Below are 16,650 nucleotides of genomic sequence, written 5' to 3'. Positions count from 1 at the left end.
ACACACAGACAGACAGACAGACACACAGACATACAGACAGACAGACACACAAACAGACAGACAGACAGACAGACACACACACACACACACACACACACACACACACACACACACACACACACACACATTGATATACACACATTGATATACACACAAACACAGACAGACAGACAGACAGACAGACAGACAGACAGACAGACAGACAGACAGACAGACAGACAGACAGACAGACAGACAGACACACACACATACACACACACACACACACACACACACACACACACACACACACACACACACACACACACACACACACACACACACACACGCTCGTAGCTGTGAAGCGACGGTGTAAACACAGCTTCATTTACTAGTTAAGCTACGAGCGTAAAGAAGGACACCACAATATGTGGTGGACTGCTTCGCGAAAAGCTCACTCTAAACGGGTTGAATTGACTTCCGGTCTGTCTGTCGGTATGTTTGTATGTTTGTAACTATGTTTGTTTGTAAGCGTGTGTCACGGGGGAGTTTGTCAGCCAATCAGCAGTCGTTTTGGGACGCAAACGTAGGTGACGTAATACTAGCTTGTCAGCGTGAATCACTCTCGGGAATTGGCAGAGCCAATCAGCAGACCTTTGGCACATCAACAATGGATGACTTAACAATCCCGAGCATTATGACAGAAAAGCCGAGATGTCGTAAACCTCCATTTTACGGTCAAACTGTCGTCAAACCGAGAAGCGCAGAGTAAAAATCAGGTAATAGTTGTTCGCGTTTGTTACTTTTTACAAAAGAATCGCAAAACAAACGAATTTATCGTTCTACAAGAAGCCAAGCGAAGGTCCCATGGGACCATGCACCTAGATAGGCACCGTTGCATGCGCACCACCAACATGTCATCCGCGATCTTCAAGAGAGCAATATATTCTAAGTAGGACTGATGATAAACGTTCGACGTCGTCTTGCAAGAAAGATTCATAGGAAACGTTGACGCTGCTTAATTAATATCTTCTGGATCCGGTCGCTAGATGTACATGATGTCGCTTCACAGTATATTCTGTGCAGCTAAAAGACGTACACCGATCTGTAGCTACAACGAAATAGCGGAAAGAAAGATGGCGACGATTCAATAAAAGTATGATAATTTGATAGTCCATCTCAATAGTTAATTAATTTATTAACTTCCAGTGATACAAGAGCGCTATACATGCAGAATTGAGACATAACGTAGATAACAAGCCCGTGCCGTGCAAGAGTTGCGTAGCTGTGTGAATTCGAAGTAGTGTGGGACATAGTTAATGATATTTAGTTAATTATCTTTAATCACATTGATAAATCTAGGTGTTTTCAAAGAATTGCCGTTTACATTCTAGCATCAATTAAGCTAATAATTACTATGATTAATTAATAATAATGACAATAATTTAACAAAATTTAATAAATATACATTGATATTTACAATAAATACACACACACACGAACAACACACACACACACACACACACACACACACACACACACACACACACACACACACACACACACACACACACACACACACACACACACACACACACACACACACACAACGTCACTTCTGTCACTTGTGCTGAATTCGAAGTGTAGTGTGGAAATTGATGATATTTAGTTAATTATCTTTAATCACATCGACGCATCCTTGTGTTTTCAAAGAATTATACATTCAAGCAACAAGCTAATGAATAAACAATGATAATGACAATAAATAGACAAAAATTAATAAATTTACATTAATATTTATAATAAATACACGCGTGCCACACACACACAAACACACACACACACACACACACACACACACACACACACACACACACACGCACGCACACACACACACACAACAAGCACCTAGATGCAAATATATACGCTCGTAGCTGTGAAGCGACGGTGTAAACACAGCTTCATTTACTAGTAATTAGCTACGAGCGTAAAAAAGGACATCACATTAAGTGGTGGACTGCTTCGCGAGAAGCTTACTCTAAAGGACTGAACTGACTCCCGGTCTGTCTGTCGGTATGTCGCTTTGTTTGTACTTATGTTTGTTTGTTTGTACCTATGTTTGTTTGTTTGTAAGCGTGTGTCACGCTTGGGGAGTTTGTCGAGCCAATCACCAATCGTTTTGGGACGCGAAACGTAGGTGACGCAACAATAGCGTCTGGCGTGCATCACTCTCGGGAATTTGTTGAGGCAATCAGCAGTCATTTGGGACACCAACAAATGGGTGACGTAACAATCCCGCGCATTATGACAGAAAAGCCGAGATGTCATATCCATAGTAAAAACGTTAAACCGTCGTCAAACTGAGAAGCGCAGAGTAAAGTTCAGGCTAGAGTTGTACGCGTCTATTAATTTTTACAGAAGAATCGCAAACAAACGAATTCATCGTTCTTCAAGAAGCCAAGCGAAGGTCCCATGAGACCATGCATGTGCACCGTTGCGCACGACCAACATGTCATCTGTGATCTTCAAGAGAGCAATATGTTTTAGCTGTAAGTAGGTCTGATGATGAACGATCGGCGTCGTCTTGCAAGAAAGATTCGTAGAAAACGCTAACGCTGATTTCTTCTGGATCCGGTCACTAGATGTCGCTTCACCGTATTTCTAGGAGACGTACGAGATCAATGTTTATCTATCTAGCTACAGTAATAGCGACAGTACCAAGCGACGGTCTCTATTATGTTTACGTTCAGATGTACTTTCGAAGATACTCAGGTTCTAACTCCGTCGCATACTTCTGCATTGCGATCAACGGCACTTGTCAGTCTAATTCTTACATGTATACTCAAGAGTACTCCACTGTCTATATTGGACGATCCTTGCTCCTCAAGAGTAGAGATCAACTATCTGTGTACATTCAAAGCCGGGGTTACTATCTTTTTCTTAAAGAGCGCACCTTCTTTGGTGCTTTGTAATTTGAATTAGATGACACGCTTCAGTAAACAGAACAGTCGTTTTTCTTTCATCTTTCTAAATGCCATGCCTCTTCCTACAGTTTCTAAATTTTGTCTTATCTTTACGTACATAGCGTGAAACGCGCTAATGTCTTTCAATATTACAACGTTTCTGCAAATGTTGGATTTAAAATGCTATTACGCTAAACCAATATAGTAAACATCACCTCTAACTTTAATTTCTTTTTGCAATATAACAGAACGCAGATTTATGAGTCAGTCAACAACTGTTATAGAAACTGCCAATTGACTGAGCCAAGTTTACTTCAATTATGCTATACGTTCACTTTTAATCTTAGGAAAACGAGTAGCAACTTCAGTATTTAGGGTTTCACCAAGTCTGAAAGCGTCGTTTGGAGTTTACGTAAAACGTTACAGAAGTCCTAAAACAAAGTAAATATTTTCTGAAACTGATAATAAAAATCGTTAGATTTGATCTATGTAATAATACTTTCAATGTTTTTAAAGTCAATCTACAAAATAGAATAGCGATCTTTGACAATAATTTTTGCACTTGTTGATCATCCAGTTGGGGGGCTATTCTTCATCTGCCCCAGCTATATTGCCACTGACTCACGTAATCCAGTTTTCTAAGGTGGATGACAAAGATGTCATCAAGTAGAAGCAGGTAATCTAGGCAAAAAGCCTTACAGTAATAGCATCGGCTCTTGCTTCACGTGCGCTAACAACGGCCTGGCATTCAGTCTAGACACTTTTTGCAGCTGATAAGACGTAGTTTTGTTGAGCTCGGAAATGTTACTGTAAATCAGTAAGTTTCAGCGTCAGACTATGTTTACATTATACGCTGAGCTGACGCTATAACTTTGCGATAAGTTACTGTAAACAAATCTTTATCAGTGGCGTAGGAAGCGTAGCGGCTGGGGCGGCCATGGCCCCTCCACTTTTCAAAAAGTGGCTTTCCGCCAGCTGCTCATCGCCAGTAACTTTCGGTGTTAGCTGTGCCGATTAAATAAGTAATATATTTCAACATGAATGCGAGCAAACTTAACGTGTGCTAGATGGCTTGCTGTACAGCGCACAGGCGCGTCCGTTATACGCACGTGATCACCGTTACATCCACGTGAACAACCCGGACACGTGTAGATGTCGAGCGGCAACGCATGCGCAATCACTCCAGTTTTAGCAGGCGCTGTTTTTTTGGACTAGAGGGAAGGGTCAACTGGATAAGTGATGAGTAGGACTGCAGGGCCTTAGGAGCTGCGAGTCGGTGCGACCAGAGGCTGCATGCGCGGAGTTGCCAACTCACACGCAACTTGCGTGAGTCTCACGCAAGTTCCTTCAGGTCACACGCTCACACGCTCACACGCAAAGAACTCAGATCTCACGCAACTTTTAGATTTCTGGAAGATCTAGGCACTCGTGTACAGTGACGCTGTAGGTACACCATAAATTCACGTAAAAATTTGTAGTGTCTGATATAAATCTGTAATGTCTGATATAAATCTAGAATCTAACGAGACTGCCGTAAAGTGATCGATCATTACAAATAACCAATCCCAGGCAAGTCTAGTTCTGAAGCTTTCAAACATATTCAGCCAATTCTAGTACTGTACTACTTCGCGCATCCATAATTTCCCTCCTCTTCAACTTTCAGACGTCGTCAGGAAGTCCAAAAGAGGGAGGGGCTGATTACGAGAGACTGATTTACTGCATGCGTAAACTATATTGGTTTATCGTTACTAGTAGAAATTCTAATTCTGCGAGTACTTGCTAGTTAATTAGTGTCTAGTGCGTATCGACACACTATGTGTTGTTTTTTAGTTATTTAGGTATTAGTTTTGTGGCCACGCCCATATGCAGATATAAAGTACTGATGAAAATCTGAGATCTCACGCATTTTCAGTATTCCTGGTTGGCAACTCTGCATGCGTGTACAACTAGGACCACACCTCCGTATGGTAGCACACGCTAAAAGACCACGCCTTCTAACGCGCGTTAGGCCGCATTACTTTTTAATTGCTTTCTACGCCACTGTTTATACTGTTAGTCAATATTTTAAGTTCCAGCATCTGACTACGTTTACGATATAGGCTGGGATGACAATCGTCTTGTGTAAGTTACTGTAACCCAACCTTTACGGTCAAAACGGCGTTGTTAATTAATTAGTTAATCTCAACATTCATGGGTTGCAACTTTAATGCAAATAATCCTTTTCATTGTCAGCATTAGTAGAATGTTATAGCGAGGCGTTTCATGATTTATACTCAGTACGAAAGGCAAACATTTCAGCTATGAGCCATAAGTCCGTGTTTCCACTGGCTGCACCTTAAACAAAAAACTAAACCAGTTCAAGAAAGCGACTGTTTCCACTAGAAACTTTGCACATTCGTGAAGTGCGAAACAAACCGTCTAGGAATGCCTTAATTAACTTGAAGTGTGGGACTGCTCTGTCGCCGAGTCAGGGCGACTGTTGGTTCAGCATCTGCTAGTATAGGAATTTCCATCGATGACCAAAGACACCGTCTTCTCTTTCTCCGTAGCTACATATTTGTTTCCCTTTAGTTACCGTAAACCAGCAAAATTGTCAATTTATTCAAAACGGCGTTGTCCAGAAGCCATATAAACAAGCGCGCTACAGTTTACGTGACAGTTAACCTGAAACCACGTTGCTAAACATATTTTAGGTTTAAGAAAGCGGTTTAGGGTTATATTTTAACTTGTTTAGTGCAGGTAACAATAAGTTAATTCCTAAACCATTTTAGCTTAAACCACTTGCTAAACCGTTTTAGTCACTAGCGAAAACACGCCCTTTAATAAACGGGACTTTATAAAAGTCAGGAGACTTTGGCGATTAGCGTACTCTACACGTATTACGCTGAGCCGACTTACGTTCTGGCAACTTATATTAATTATACTGTGTATGAAAGCAGTAAAATATCTTAAAGGCAATGTCCAAAAGAAAATTTACACGACCTTTCTGTTTCGTATAAATTGCGTCCTAGCTGTACGCCACCTGCTGTATTTGCGACCAGACGCTGTAATAATCAATGTGTAATTCAGCATCGATCTCTTCCTTGTTTTTACGCCAAATCGTTCTTCGTCGACTATTGTAGATATTCATTTTCTTGTAATTGTTTAAATTCTGGATTTTCTCTTAAAGTATCCAACTTTCCTTCCGTTCTTGGATTGCAACTTTCTTTCTTGCAACGTCGCACTTTACTATTAGTAGATAATAGTGAACTGCTAATGTTTCGCTATACTGATTGGTTAGTATAAGACAGAGTTCCAATTACAACCAGTTAAAATTTCCTTAAGCATTTTGTTATAATGCAGTGGATGCCTTTACCTTCCGATACGTTTTCTTCGTACTATGCTTGAAAATATAGCGTATTTGTGTCATACTGACCAAGAGCAGTGAAAAGGTTTTTAAAAAATGCATTATTGCAATAATAAGTGACTATAGTTGGCGAATTAACAAGTCGTATATATAATGACAACACATACAATATTATTAACTGAGCAAAAACTAACTCAAAAAGAGTTCTAAGCAATGGTAGCGTTACTGCATTAGAGAAAAAGCTACATGCTGTTCTGACATCAGATGCCTTATTAATGCATACCTCCAAATTTCAATAATTATCAAAACCCCAATGCGAACAGAGCAACAGGCAAAAATATTACTTAAGATTGTAACACTTTTCAATAAACGATATGTATTTATCTATAATTAACAACTACAGCTTTTGCAGCTATCTTGCACATAAATTAATACCACACCTAATTTCGTAGTTGTGATCGTCTTGTTAATATACGGACACATCCCAAACCAAGTCCTTTCCCGTAACACAGGTGCGTGATGATCTAAAACATAGTCTATGAACGCTTAATCATATAAGCAATGTCTTGCAGATAATCGCCGTGAATAAGATGCAACATGTTACTAAACCTAATGTCCTTTGAGTAGGTTTACCGATTAGTGTTTACGGAAAAAGGTTTTTGCGCAGTAGAGCTAAGACAAATTTATATGAAATAGAGAGGAGTGTAGAGAATGCTAACAGCCTTATTAGACAAGGTTGATATCGTCTAAAAACAAAGGAATGAAGCAAACAGTAAATAGTGACACTCTTGAGTCTCTTTTCAGAGGCGGAGCTACAATACAGGCACGTGAGGCAGGTGCCTCGAATATAAAATGAGACTGACGATCTTTTGACAGCCCCAATATTATTTTACAGTAGATAACAGCATTGACGACATCAGTTTTGGAATCTATTGAAGATTGTTATGGTCTGGATATACCCACTAAAGCAAAGTTCAAAATGAAGTTGCGGTATGGAAACACATGCAAGTGTGAGAAGTTGAAAGTTACTAGTAGCATGATATCTCTACATGATGCGATAAATGATAAAAATATATTGCAGACAAAGACAAAGACCACTTCCCAATATGCATGAGATTTTCAAGCTGACGCTGACTGCTCCTATTGGCTCAGTATTGTGCGAGTAATCCCTTTCGAGTATTAGAAGGTTAAAAGATTGAAGCCTATCTACTATGGCAGAGAGAAGGTTGACAGGACTCGCTCTTCCTTACATTCACCGTGACAAGGAAGCGGATCATGAGAATGTGCTGAAACGATTAGACGGTACATGATACCAAAAATAGACTGTTTGAACTTTTTTCCGGATTGACGAATTTGGCGTGAGGCACAAACTTTTGCGTTTTATGTTTACAACTTGGTTTTCTGTCAAATGAAGCAAATAGCACCACGCCCACATTCTTGGTTTTTACGCAAGTGATAATAACTATAGTTGCGTATCAATGTAATAATGAGCATTTGTGCAAAGTCAAATGCTCCTGAGCAATATGTTTAAAGATGCAATTATAAATATCATACAGAAAGAATTGAGGAAGGTGACTGCGTCTGCTGATTGCCGAGCGTAGGGAGGCTTCTAATCCGGGTCGCACAACAGAAAGGGACGTGGTCCTATATGGCTCTCTATCGAGCTCTTGGTGTGTGTGTGTGTGTGTGTGTGTGTGTGTGTGTGTGTGTGTGTGTGTGTGTGTGTGTGTGTGTGTGTGTGTGTGTGTGTGTAGTGTGTGTGTGTGTGTGTGTGTGTGTGTGTGTGTGTGTGTGTGTGTGTGTGTGTGTGTGTGTGAGTGAGTGGTAGAAGCATGGTTGTTGGTGTTAGAAGCCAGGGCAGGTCTTTCCCAGCAATTACAAATTATTCAGTATTATTTAGTTTGTAGATAGATTAGTCAGCTATATTAGAAATATAGATTGTAGTTTGTAGTTTGCTTTGCTACTCTCAGCGAACATGGCTTGTTAGACTAATTGTTCGGTGGAATTCTCATCAATGCAAACAAACACAAACGCTCAAGGTTACGACCTCTAAAATGACTCGTATGGCGTGTCTCTACGACGTCTCTGGCAAGCATTGATAATTTCTCAAGGACGCAGATAGAGTGAACACACTTTTGGAAGTTGGGGAAATCCTCTCTTGGAGAGAGATGCTTGTTTGTCTTTAGTCACCGCAGCAGACCCAGAGAATTCCAGGTGTGATCATTATGTATTTGACCTCTATCATTCTGCGTATTACTATGTTGTTGTTAAAGTACCTGAGTTGGGCTCTGTTTCTAGGAAAGAATTGCTGTGAGTCCCATACTCAGTCGTTCGAGATCCAGGTCAGGCTCTTCCCGCCACACTACAAGGGAGGGCCGTACCCGAACGGTGGAGTCGCAATCGTGGAAACAGGAACAACGACAGCAGCCGAAGCTCTCGCTTATCATCAAGGTCTCGATGACCAAACGACGGTCTAGATCGCCCAGTCGCCGTTCCCGCCCAACATCAAAATCACGTCGTTCCAGCCCTCACACATCTCTCGGACACGCATGGACGGCAGACGGATCTAGCGATCAACCGGCATCTTGGATGCTATCTACGAGGACAAAGAGGAAGATATTAGCAGGTGAATATGTTGACTTTGACACCATACTTACTCTGTACGGTCCGTGTCTAGTATTAAGCTCAAGCGTTGCCTGCACATTTTAGTTCACTTGCAATTTGACGACAAGTTGGTCAGTGTACGAAAACATCTCTGTTTGTGATGGCCGGAAAACCCTTCGCTCTTTTGTGTTCTTCTAGTTGCTGCCTCGTGCTTCTACAGTGCCAAGGGATGGCGACGTCGTAGACGACGCAGAAATCCGTCACCGCCGCCACCACCGCCTACTATCTGCTGCAAACATTATTTAGTTTGCTTCACACGTCTCGGTCGTTGCTTCATCATTCGTCACTGCTTCTATTGTAACAGTCTAAACGGGAAGCGAAGTTTGCCTAACCCGGATGACGGCATCATTGAATGTATGCCGAGCGACATAAGTGCAGTCGACTACAACAAGGACGGCCGAGTCAGCTACCACGAGTTTGTTGTAGCTATGACACTCGATGAAAACAACAGTACATCTAGAGACGCATTTCATACAGGAGGCGACAACGGTCAGTTGCCCTTGCTGCCATGCAGTCGTTTCAAATAAGTTTAGCTGTCATATATATATATATATATATATATATATATATATATATATATATATATATATATATATATATATATATATATATATATATATATATACACACACATTGTGTCTAAACAGGAGATGGATATTTGAACGCAGCAGAACTGCGAACTATGTCGGCAGATCATCCACACTGCCTGCAAGAGCAACGTCGTTACCGACAAATGGTTCGTGGTCAACTGCCAGGAAATTTTGAAGAGTACGATACAGACGGGAATGGAGAGATAAGCTGGAAGTAATTTAGCGAGCAGTTAGACAAAGCAAATGATGAAAATATACCTGTAAATGCATTTCGGACAATAATCGAGAAAATAGCCGGATGTAAGAATTTGTAAAAATTTTATCGTGTCGTAACCTTACCCTACTTTGCATTGTTTATACTTGTATAGCTGATGGCACCATTGACAAAAAGGACTTCGACAGGGCTGTAGGCGTGACCATGTCGTGGTTGTTCAAACAAGGAGATGGAGAAGAAGGAGTTACGCAAGACCAAATGGCAGAAGAAGAAATAAGTAAAAGAGGCTCAATTAGAGGAAGACAACGACGCAGATGAAGACGACGACAACGACAACGACGACTTGGACAAAGACGAGAACGATGACGACGACAACGTTGACGATGACGACGGCGACGATGACATGGACAAAGAGGCAAGACATCAAAGTGAGGATGGTGAGAAAAAAGAAGAGTAGCGTCCGTATAAAAGAAAGCTAGCGCTGTTTTGTACTCGAATCGGACGAGAGTAGAATTGACGCTCTGCACGTGCGTGATGCTTGTTTCTTGTTGTGGCAAATCGTTTTCTCGCTTAATGTTTAGTGCACAATACAGAAATAACCTCAGCGATTTGATTTAAGCCGTTGCCCGCTGTAAACAGTTTCCAAAAAGCATGGTTCACTCTTACAGTGTTATCATACAATCAGTTACAATATAACAATAGAATTGTTGACAACCTACAAAGTATAAAACTGTTGAAACCTTAGCAGCGGTGGATCCATGCAGAGACTGTCCTAATAATGAATTCCCATGGTGCTACGTACACCCCAACCGCTGAAGAGTGAGAAAGAGTAAAGTGAGAAATTCGTCAATAATTATAATCTGTAGTTTTTTTAATCCAATCTAATGATGGCGCCAGTACTCAATGAATTGTCAACAACCCAACACGTAAGCCTCGCGGTTCGCGGCACGAAGCAAATTCTCTGCGCCATTTTTAATATCTTAATGTCACCCGCAACATGTTGCCTCGCAATCACTGACGCGCCAATTAACTCAGTAAAACCAATTAACACGTGATCAAGACATGTGAGCATTTTCGCGCTACCATTCAAGTGCGAAAGTTTAGATATAAATGCACATCTCGCGATTCTTTGCAATAGCTCATCTCACAACATTCACAAAACGACTGACATCTTCGGGTAAGTAACTGGCGCCTGGAAGAGAAAGCAAAATCTATGCGTGCGGCATATACTTGGAACAACAAGTCTGTAACGTACGGATACATCGAGAGTAGAGAATTCAAAGTCAAAAACTTGGGGAATAGCATGCTTGAGTTAGCAGTTGTAAGGATTAATACTGCAGTTTGTATACTAAAGTGGTATCACTGTGTGTGTGTGTGTGTGTGTGTGTGTGTGTGTGTGTGTGTGTGTGTGTGTGTGTGTGTGTGTGTGTGTGTGTGTGTGTGTGTGTGTGCATCTGTGTGTGCTTGTGTGTGTTTGCGCGTGCGCGCGTACATACAATTTTTAAATGTCGTAACTCTGCCATGCATGCATTCAGGAGGCACTAGAGTCGCTAAGTGCATATCAATTACGGGAACGGCCCTTTCGTCAGCTTCTTCACTATATATAGTATGACGTCTCTGGTTTACTGTCTTCTGCGTATTACAAAATCCCGGGAGTTAGACTTTCCGCTGACCTATAGACTATACTTGCGTAACTCGTTCAATTACGACACCCTGCATCAAACAAAACTACGACGGACATGTACTTCCGTGATTGTAAGAGGAAAACACAGCGAGGTCAAGCCCTAAACTAGCCGGTACACACAATTGTCGGATATATAATTCATCATCTAGATAAGCAAAGGTGACGGGCCAAATTGCAGTATACTTGTACATCAGGTCAGGAGAACGAGTATAGTATGGGGATGCAGCTCGCTTTGATGATTATTCTACCAATCGTCGCCACGGCTTCGACAAACATCGCAGGAGACGGAGACATAAACATCACGGCAACGGGAAACATTGATCTTACTGCAACAAGTATAACCGTAAACGGTAAACCTCTACACGATTTCATCACTGGCCAGAAAGCAGGGAAAGGAGACGCAGAGACAGGAGATCAGCAAGGAATACCGTCTCCGGACGCGTGCCGTTGTTGCGATCGTTTGTCAGCTCTAGAGTTAGAGCTAGCGCGAGTGGGTTTGGCGACGTTACGTCCTCTGCCACCTCCGAAGTCAAATTACAAAAACTGCAAATAAGCCTTGTCGACTGGACATCGTCGCAGCGGTGTGTATACTGTTGATCCTGGTGATGGTTTGGAGGCATTTAAGGTCTACTGTGACATGACGACGAGTGGAGGTGGTTGGACTGTCTTTCAGAGAAGACAAAATGGATCTGTGGATTTCTATCGCAATTGGGCAGATTACAAAGCTGGTTTTTGGTGACATCAACGGCGAATTTTGGTTGGGATTGGACAAGATACATCGTCTTACAGCTACAAACCAGACGCTCAGAATTGATCTGGCTGCCTTTTCAAATGGTAAACGCTACGCACAATATGAAGCCTTCTCGATAGCAGACGAAGCTGCTAAATACAACATAAGTTTCGGACAGTACAGTGGCAATGCTACCGATTCACTATATAGTCACAACGGCATGAAATTTTTGACGAAAGACCAAGACAATGATGTGTATGGCGGATCTTGTGCTCTTCGATATCAAGGTGGATGGTGGTATGACGCATGTCATGTGTCTAACTTAAACGGAAAATATTTGAAAGGAAGTCATTCTTCTTATGCGAATGGCGTTAATTGGAGCAGTTGGAAGGGATATAACTACTCACTGAAATTTACTGAAATCAAAATGAGACCAACAGTGTGAGTCTAAATCAAAGATTCCAAAACAACAGACAATGCACGTAAAGATAGTTGTCAGTCAATTTTTGTGCGCAAAATTTTGTTTGTGTGAGTGAAAGTAGTTACATTGCTCTTAAAGCGTGATCTAGTCATTAGTATAGATGTTGTTATGTATTATATAAACGAACTACACTATGGCTGATCTATACTTGAATAAAATGTTTGCTCGGTTACTTTGTGCATTTGACAGTGCATCTCATGGTAACGAACCTGACATGATATCTGCAGCATGTTTGTTGAAACCATGCACTTTGGCGAAGATAGATTCTAAATTAAGAACCAACGACAACAGGTACTATAGACCAAGAATGCGTTCGATTGGCAGTTCTAGAACTGAAGCTGAGGGTGTGTCGCTACCGTTGGAACTGACAACAAGGAGAACTAAAAAAATTTTTTAAAGAGAACGAAAATCTAAAAATCCGCTTGTGAACTGCAACTGCTAACCAAAGTAATGTCAACACCTACTACAACTTCATCAGCTACCGATCCATCCATAGACTATACTCTGTTAACAAAACGGCAGTTTCATCCTTCTTGGACGTAAACAAGCAAATTCCAGTTCACATAACTATTGACTCATGAGTGCTGTCACACCTATGATAGACCTATAAGCAAGGCCACATAACCGTCCAGTTGACATTGTAAACTTATAACACAGTAACATTTCAATAGCTCTTAACCGGCTGAAATTTCTCTCACTCCCTCAAGTCACGACATTGTCAGGCAAGATCACATTCTTTCAAAGCATCCATTAGCTTTCTTGGCACTCCTATATTTTCATGTTTCCATTTCAAGACCCAAATCTGATCCTATTTACGGTATCAGCAAACTACAAGTTAAAATTATGCGCAAATAGTAGTTCTAGATCGATTCTAATGAACAGGGCCATTTCGAGCGGAAGGATGACGCGGCGGAAAGGGATCTGGCTACGCGATACTACAGTGTACGCCTTGAATGGAGCTGTCCAGCATAAATCCTTTTTCTGCTGTTGGGAGAAGACGTGACAACTTGTGTAGGATGAAACTTGCATTAGATTTCTGTAGCAGAACAGAGAATCGCTTCTTCCAGTAACAACGAAACTCAGCTTCGTTGCAGTGACCTTTGATGTCTCTAGATCTCTTTACCAAAGTATTTGGATATTCTACTGCGCTGTCTCCCAGCTTCCAAAATATTAAAAAACTAGAGGAGTATAAATACCGGGCTATTAAAATTTGCCATGTATCCTTTCCTGTTGGTGTTTTGCAAGTTTTCGATCATCTCTTCAAGTAGCTGCATAGCCATCAGTTGTTGCAGATCCTTTCATTGCTTCTTGGCTCTATGAGTGTGAAAGTGCTGGAGTCAGCACTAGAGTCCAAAACAACTACCTGTATGTCCGGCCGCTTCTCGTTGTTTACATACTGATAACGAACTTCTTTCTTGTGATGGAGATTTAGCTCATGAAGGCAACTGCTCCAACCAGCAACTATTTCATCATGTTCCCACACAAGACCACAACCCAACTTACAGGTAAGAAGATGGTAATTGTCCACGTCCTTACCACAGTCACACAATAGTTCTCAATCCTCGAATGGAAGTTGAGCACCCAGTCTCAGAGACGCCACCATTCGAAATTTGCCAGGCTCAAGTACGAGCGTCTCATCGGTTAGGATGGCTTGAATTAAGCCAGGCCCCTGCTCCTCTTCAATCTAAACATGCAATACATCCCTACACTTGTTGAGGATGAGAACATCAAACAGTTTCCTACTACATTCGATTTCAAATCATCCGTTGTTTTTTGACCAACTATATGTTCACTATTTCTATTGTTTCTCATCACAACTTTGCTTCAAGATGACGCAAGCAGGCGGTCACTACCATTATGTCATATTACGCGATTATTTCCACACACCCTCCATGCATTAACTAATTCAGAATCAAGTCTTGGGTGTCCAAGACGCAACCCGTTGACTGTTTCTATACCTATTGACAACAAAACCCAGAAATTACGCCATTATTGAACCACGCTCAATTTTGTCATCCAACAAAACTGTTGCATTTGCTAGGTAGGTGGCGTCATCCTTTAGTTGCACATGCGCAATGCGAACGCATGTGGTAATCAAAATTCTTGAACAACAAAGAGTGGCATACTATACTAAACAAATTACCGTTCCTATTGCCTGCCAAAGAAAGCCTTTACAGTAAAACTCTTCTTCTGTTTCTGCCCAGACCTTCGATGGTGTCGAAACTGTCACAGACTCAGTCATGCTCATTGCAGCACAACCGCAAACCCGTATGTACATGTGTCTTGGAAACTCAGAGAACACTGCGCATTATCCCTAGTAGATTCCCTACAACACCATGCGCATATTTGACTATAGCAGATAGGATAAAACCAGACTGCAATAAACATGGTTTCTCAGAACCCAAGGAATCTTCCCTGCATGGATCCGCACCCCTGCATGCCACCACAGTTCACGCTACTAGTCCTCCTGTAATCAAACCCCTCCCCTTTTATATCTACTAAGTCACATTTTCAAGACAATGTCTAAAAGTTGTTGACCCCGTGCCAGCGTGTTTGAAATAATGACCAGTCTCCTTCGCTATCTGTGTGTGGCATGACAAACTGCCTACACAAACTATCCTTGTTACTAGTCAGTAGCCACTCTTTCTACCAATTCATATCATTTACTTAACTACTAAATTACACACACACGCACGCACGCACACGCACACACACACACACACACACACACACACACACACACACACACACACACACACACACACAAACACAAACAGTGGTGCAAACATAAAATTGTACAGTACTGACAACCAACTTCTTCTAGTATACAGAAATAATAGTATTAGATAAAATGTTGCCAAATTTGCAAATTAGGTGACATTGTTCACAATAATGTGAGCAGCAAAGCAGACCACTGTTGCCTTCTAATTCATCAACATTCTCTCTCACAGCATACTAAAGTATTGTCTAAAAGTCAACATCTACCACCCCAATACATATTCCAAAACTTTATTAACAAAACCTGAATTTTTCTGTGGTGTGCTAGCTTCCCTAGGTTCCACCTACATTAGTCAAATACAACCACTGCACCCTAGTAACATCCATTAAAGTCAACATGTAAGAAACTTACGTCTTGCTGACTGCTCATTGCCCGATATGCTGCTGCAAGGGGCCGAATGCCACCACGAGATGTTATGTCGGTGTGAGTATCTTGAACGTTCTGGCTGACAGATGCTGATGTGATTTGTTGATCCCCTTCTACAATAACACCCTGCAGAAATAAAATGACATTATTTATGAAACACAGCCAACATACTGTAAGCACAAGCAAAATTTTAATAATATATAGTAATAGTGGGTTTGGTCGGGTTCCTTTGAAGTTGCTGTGTCGTCGACTGGTCATTAAACGAGCAACTAAAAGCCAGATCAGTTTGCTACTCGATGCATGCAATCCTATTTTAGTTACTTCTAGTTGCATCAAGTCATTACGCAAACGGTAAAACATTAACTAAAGTCTTCTGTAGCCATCGGTTAGAGGGCAGTCAATAAATAACCAACATGTAAAAAGAGCGTAAAGTGATCAAGTGTGCATTGCAGCAAAAGTAAGAGCAGATAGCGCAATAAGCATGAGGTTATTTAAAAGAAAATGTTGTCAGGCTGATGAGACTTTGGAAAGAGTATGGATTTAAAACCAATACTTCCAAACTGGTATATACATGTACAGTTAATTAATTAAAGAATTAGAATACAACTAAGGTCAAAAGAGAGTCTTACATGTATAGATTAATTGCAGTGAAAGGAGATCAGAGGGAAACAAGACTAAAATAGATGGGAATACAAGAAACCGGGTAGATGAGACAACACAAGAAAAAATCGTTGTGGTATCGGGGCAGATACAGGATGGCGCACCTGGGGCACGTCCCCCCTGCAGTGCAATACTAGACTGGAGTTATAAAACTGCAATTTGACTCTTTGCATACCTGAATGACCGTAGATATA

General features: G+C 41.3%; 2 protein-coding genes across 2 annotated transcripts; both read left to right on the top strand.

Moving 5' to 3' along the window:
- The first annotated feature begins 9,308 nt into the window (after positions 1 to 9,308).
- LOC134181486 (uncharacterized) lies at positions 9,309 to 10,213 on the top strand. The gene is made up of 3 exons (XM_062648760.1): positions 9,309 to 9,441; positions 9,911 to 9,999; positions 10,055 to 10,213. The coding sequence occupies exons 1-3, from the start codon at positions 9,309 to 9,311 to the stop codon at positions 10,211 to 10,213; spliced, it is 381 nt and encodes a 126-aa protein (XP_062504744.1).
- A 1,441-nt stretch (positions 10,214 to 11,654) lies between these two features.
- LOC134181485 (ficolin-2-like) lies at positions 11,655 to 12,615 on the top strand. The gene is given in 3 exon segments (XM_062648759.1): positions 11,655 to 11,934; positions 11,995 to 12,170; positions 12,172 to 12,615. Coding segments are annotated over 3 exon segments (900 nt in total).
- The last annotated feature ends 4,035 nt before the right edge of the window (positions 12,616 to 16,650 follow it).

The sequence above is a fragment of the Corticium candelabrum genome, chromosome 6, assembly GCF_963422355.1.
Source record: "Corticium candelabrum chromosome 6, ooCorCand1.1, whole genome shotgun sequence".
NCBI lineage: Eukaryota > Metazoa > Porifera > Homoscleromorpha > Homosclerophorida > Plakinidae > Corticium > Corticium candelabrum.
Note: the sequence above shows the minus strand (reverse complement) of the source record. Positions and strands in the feature narration are given on the sequence as shown.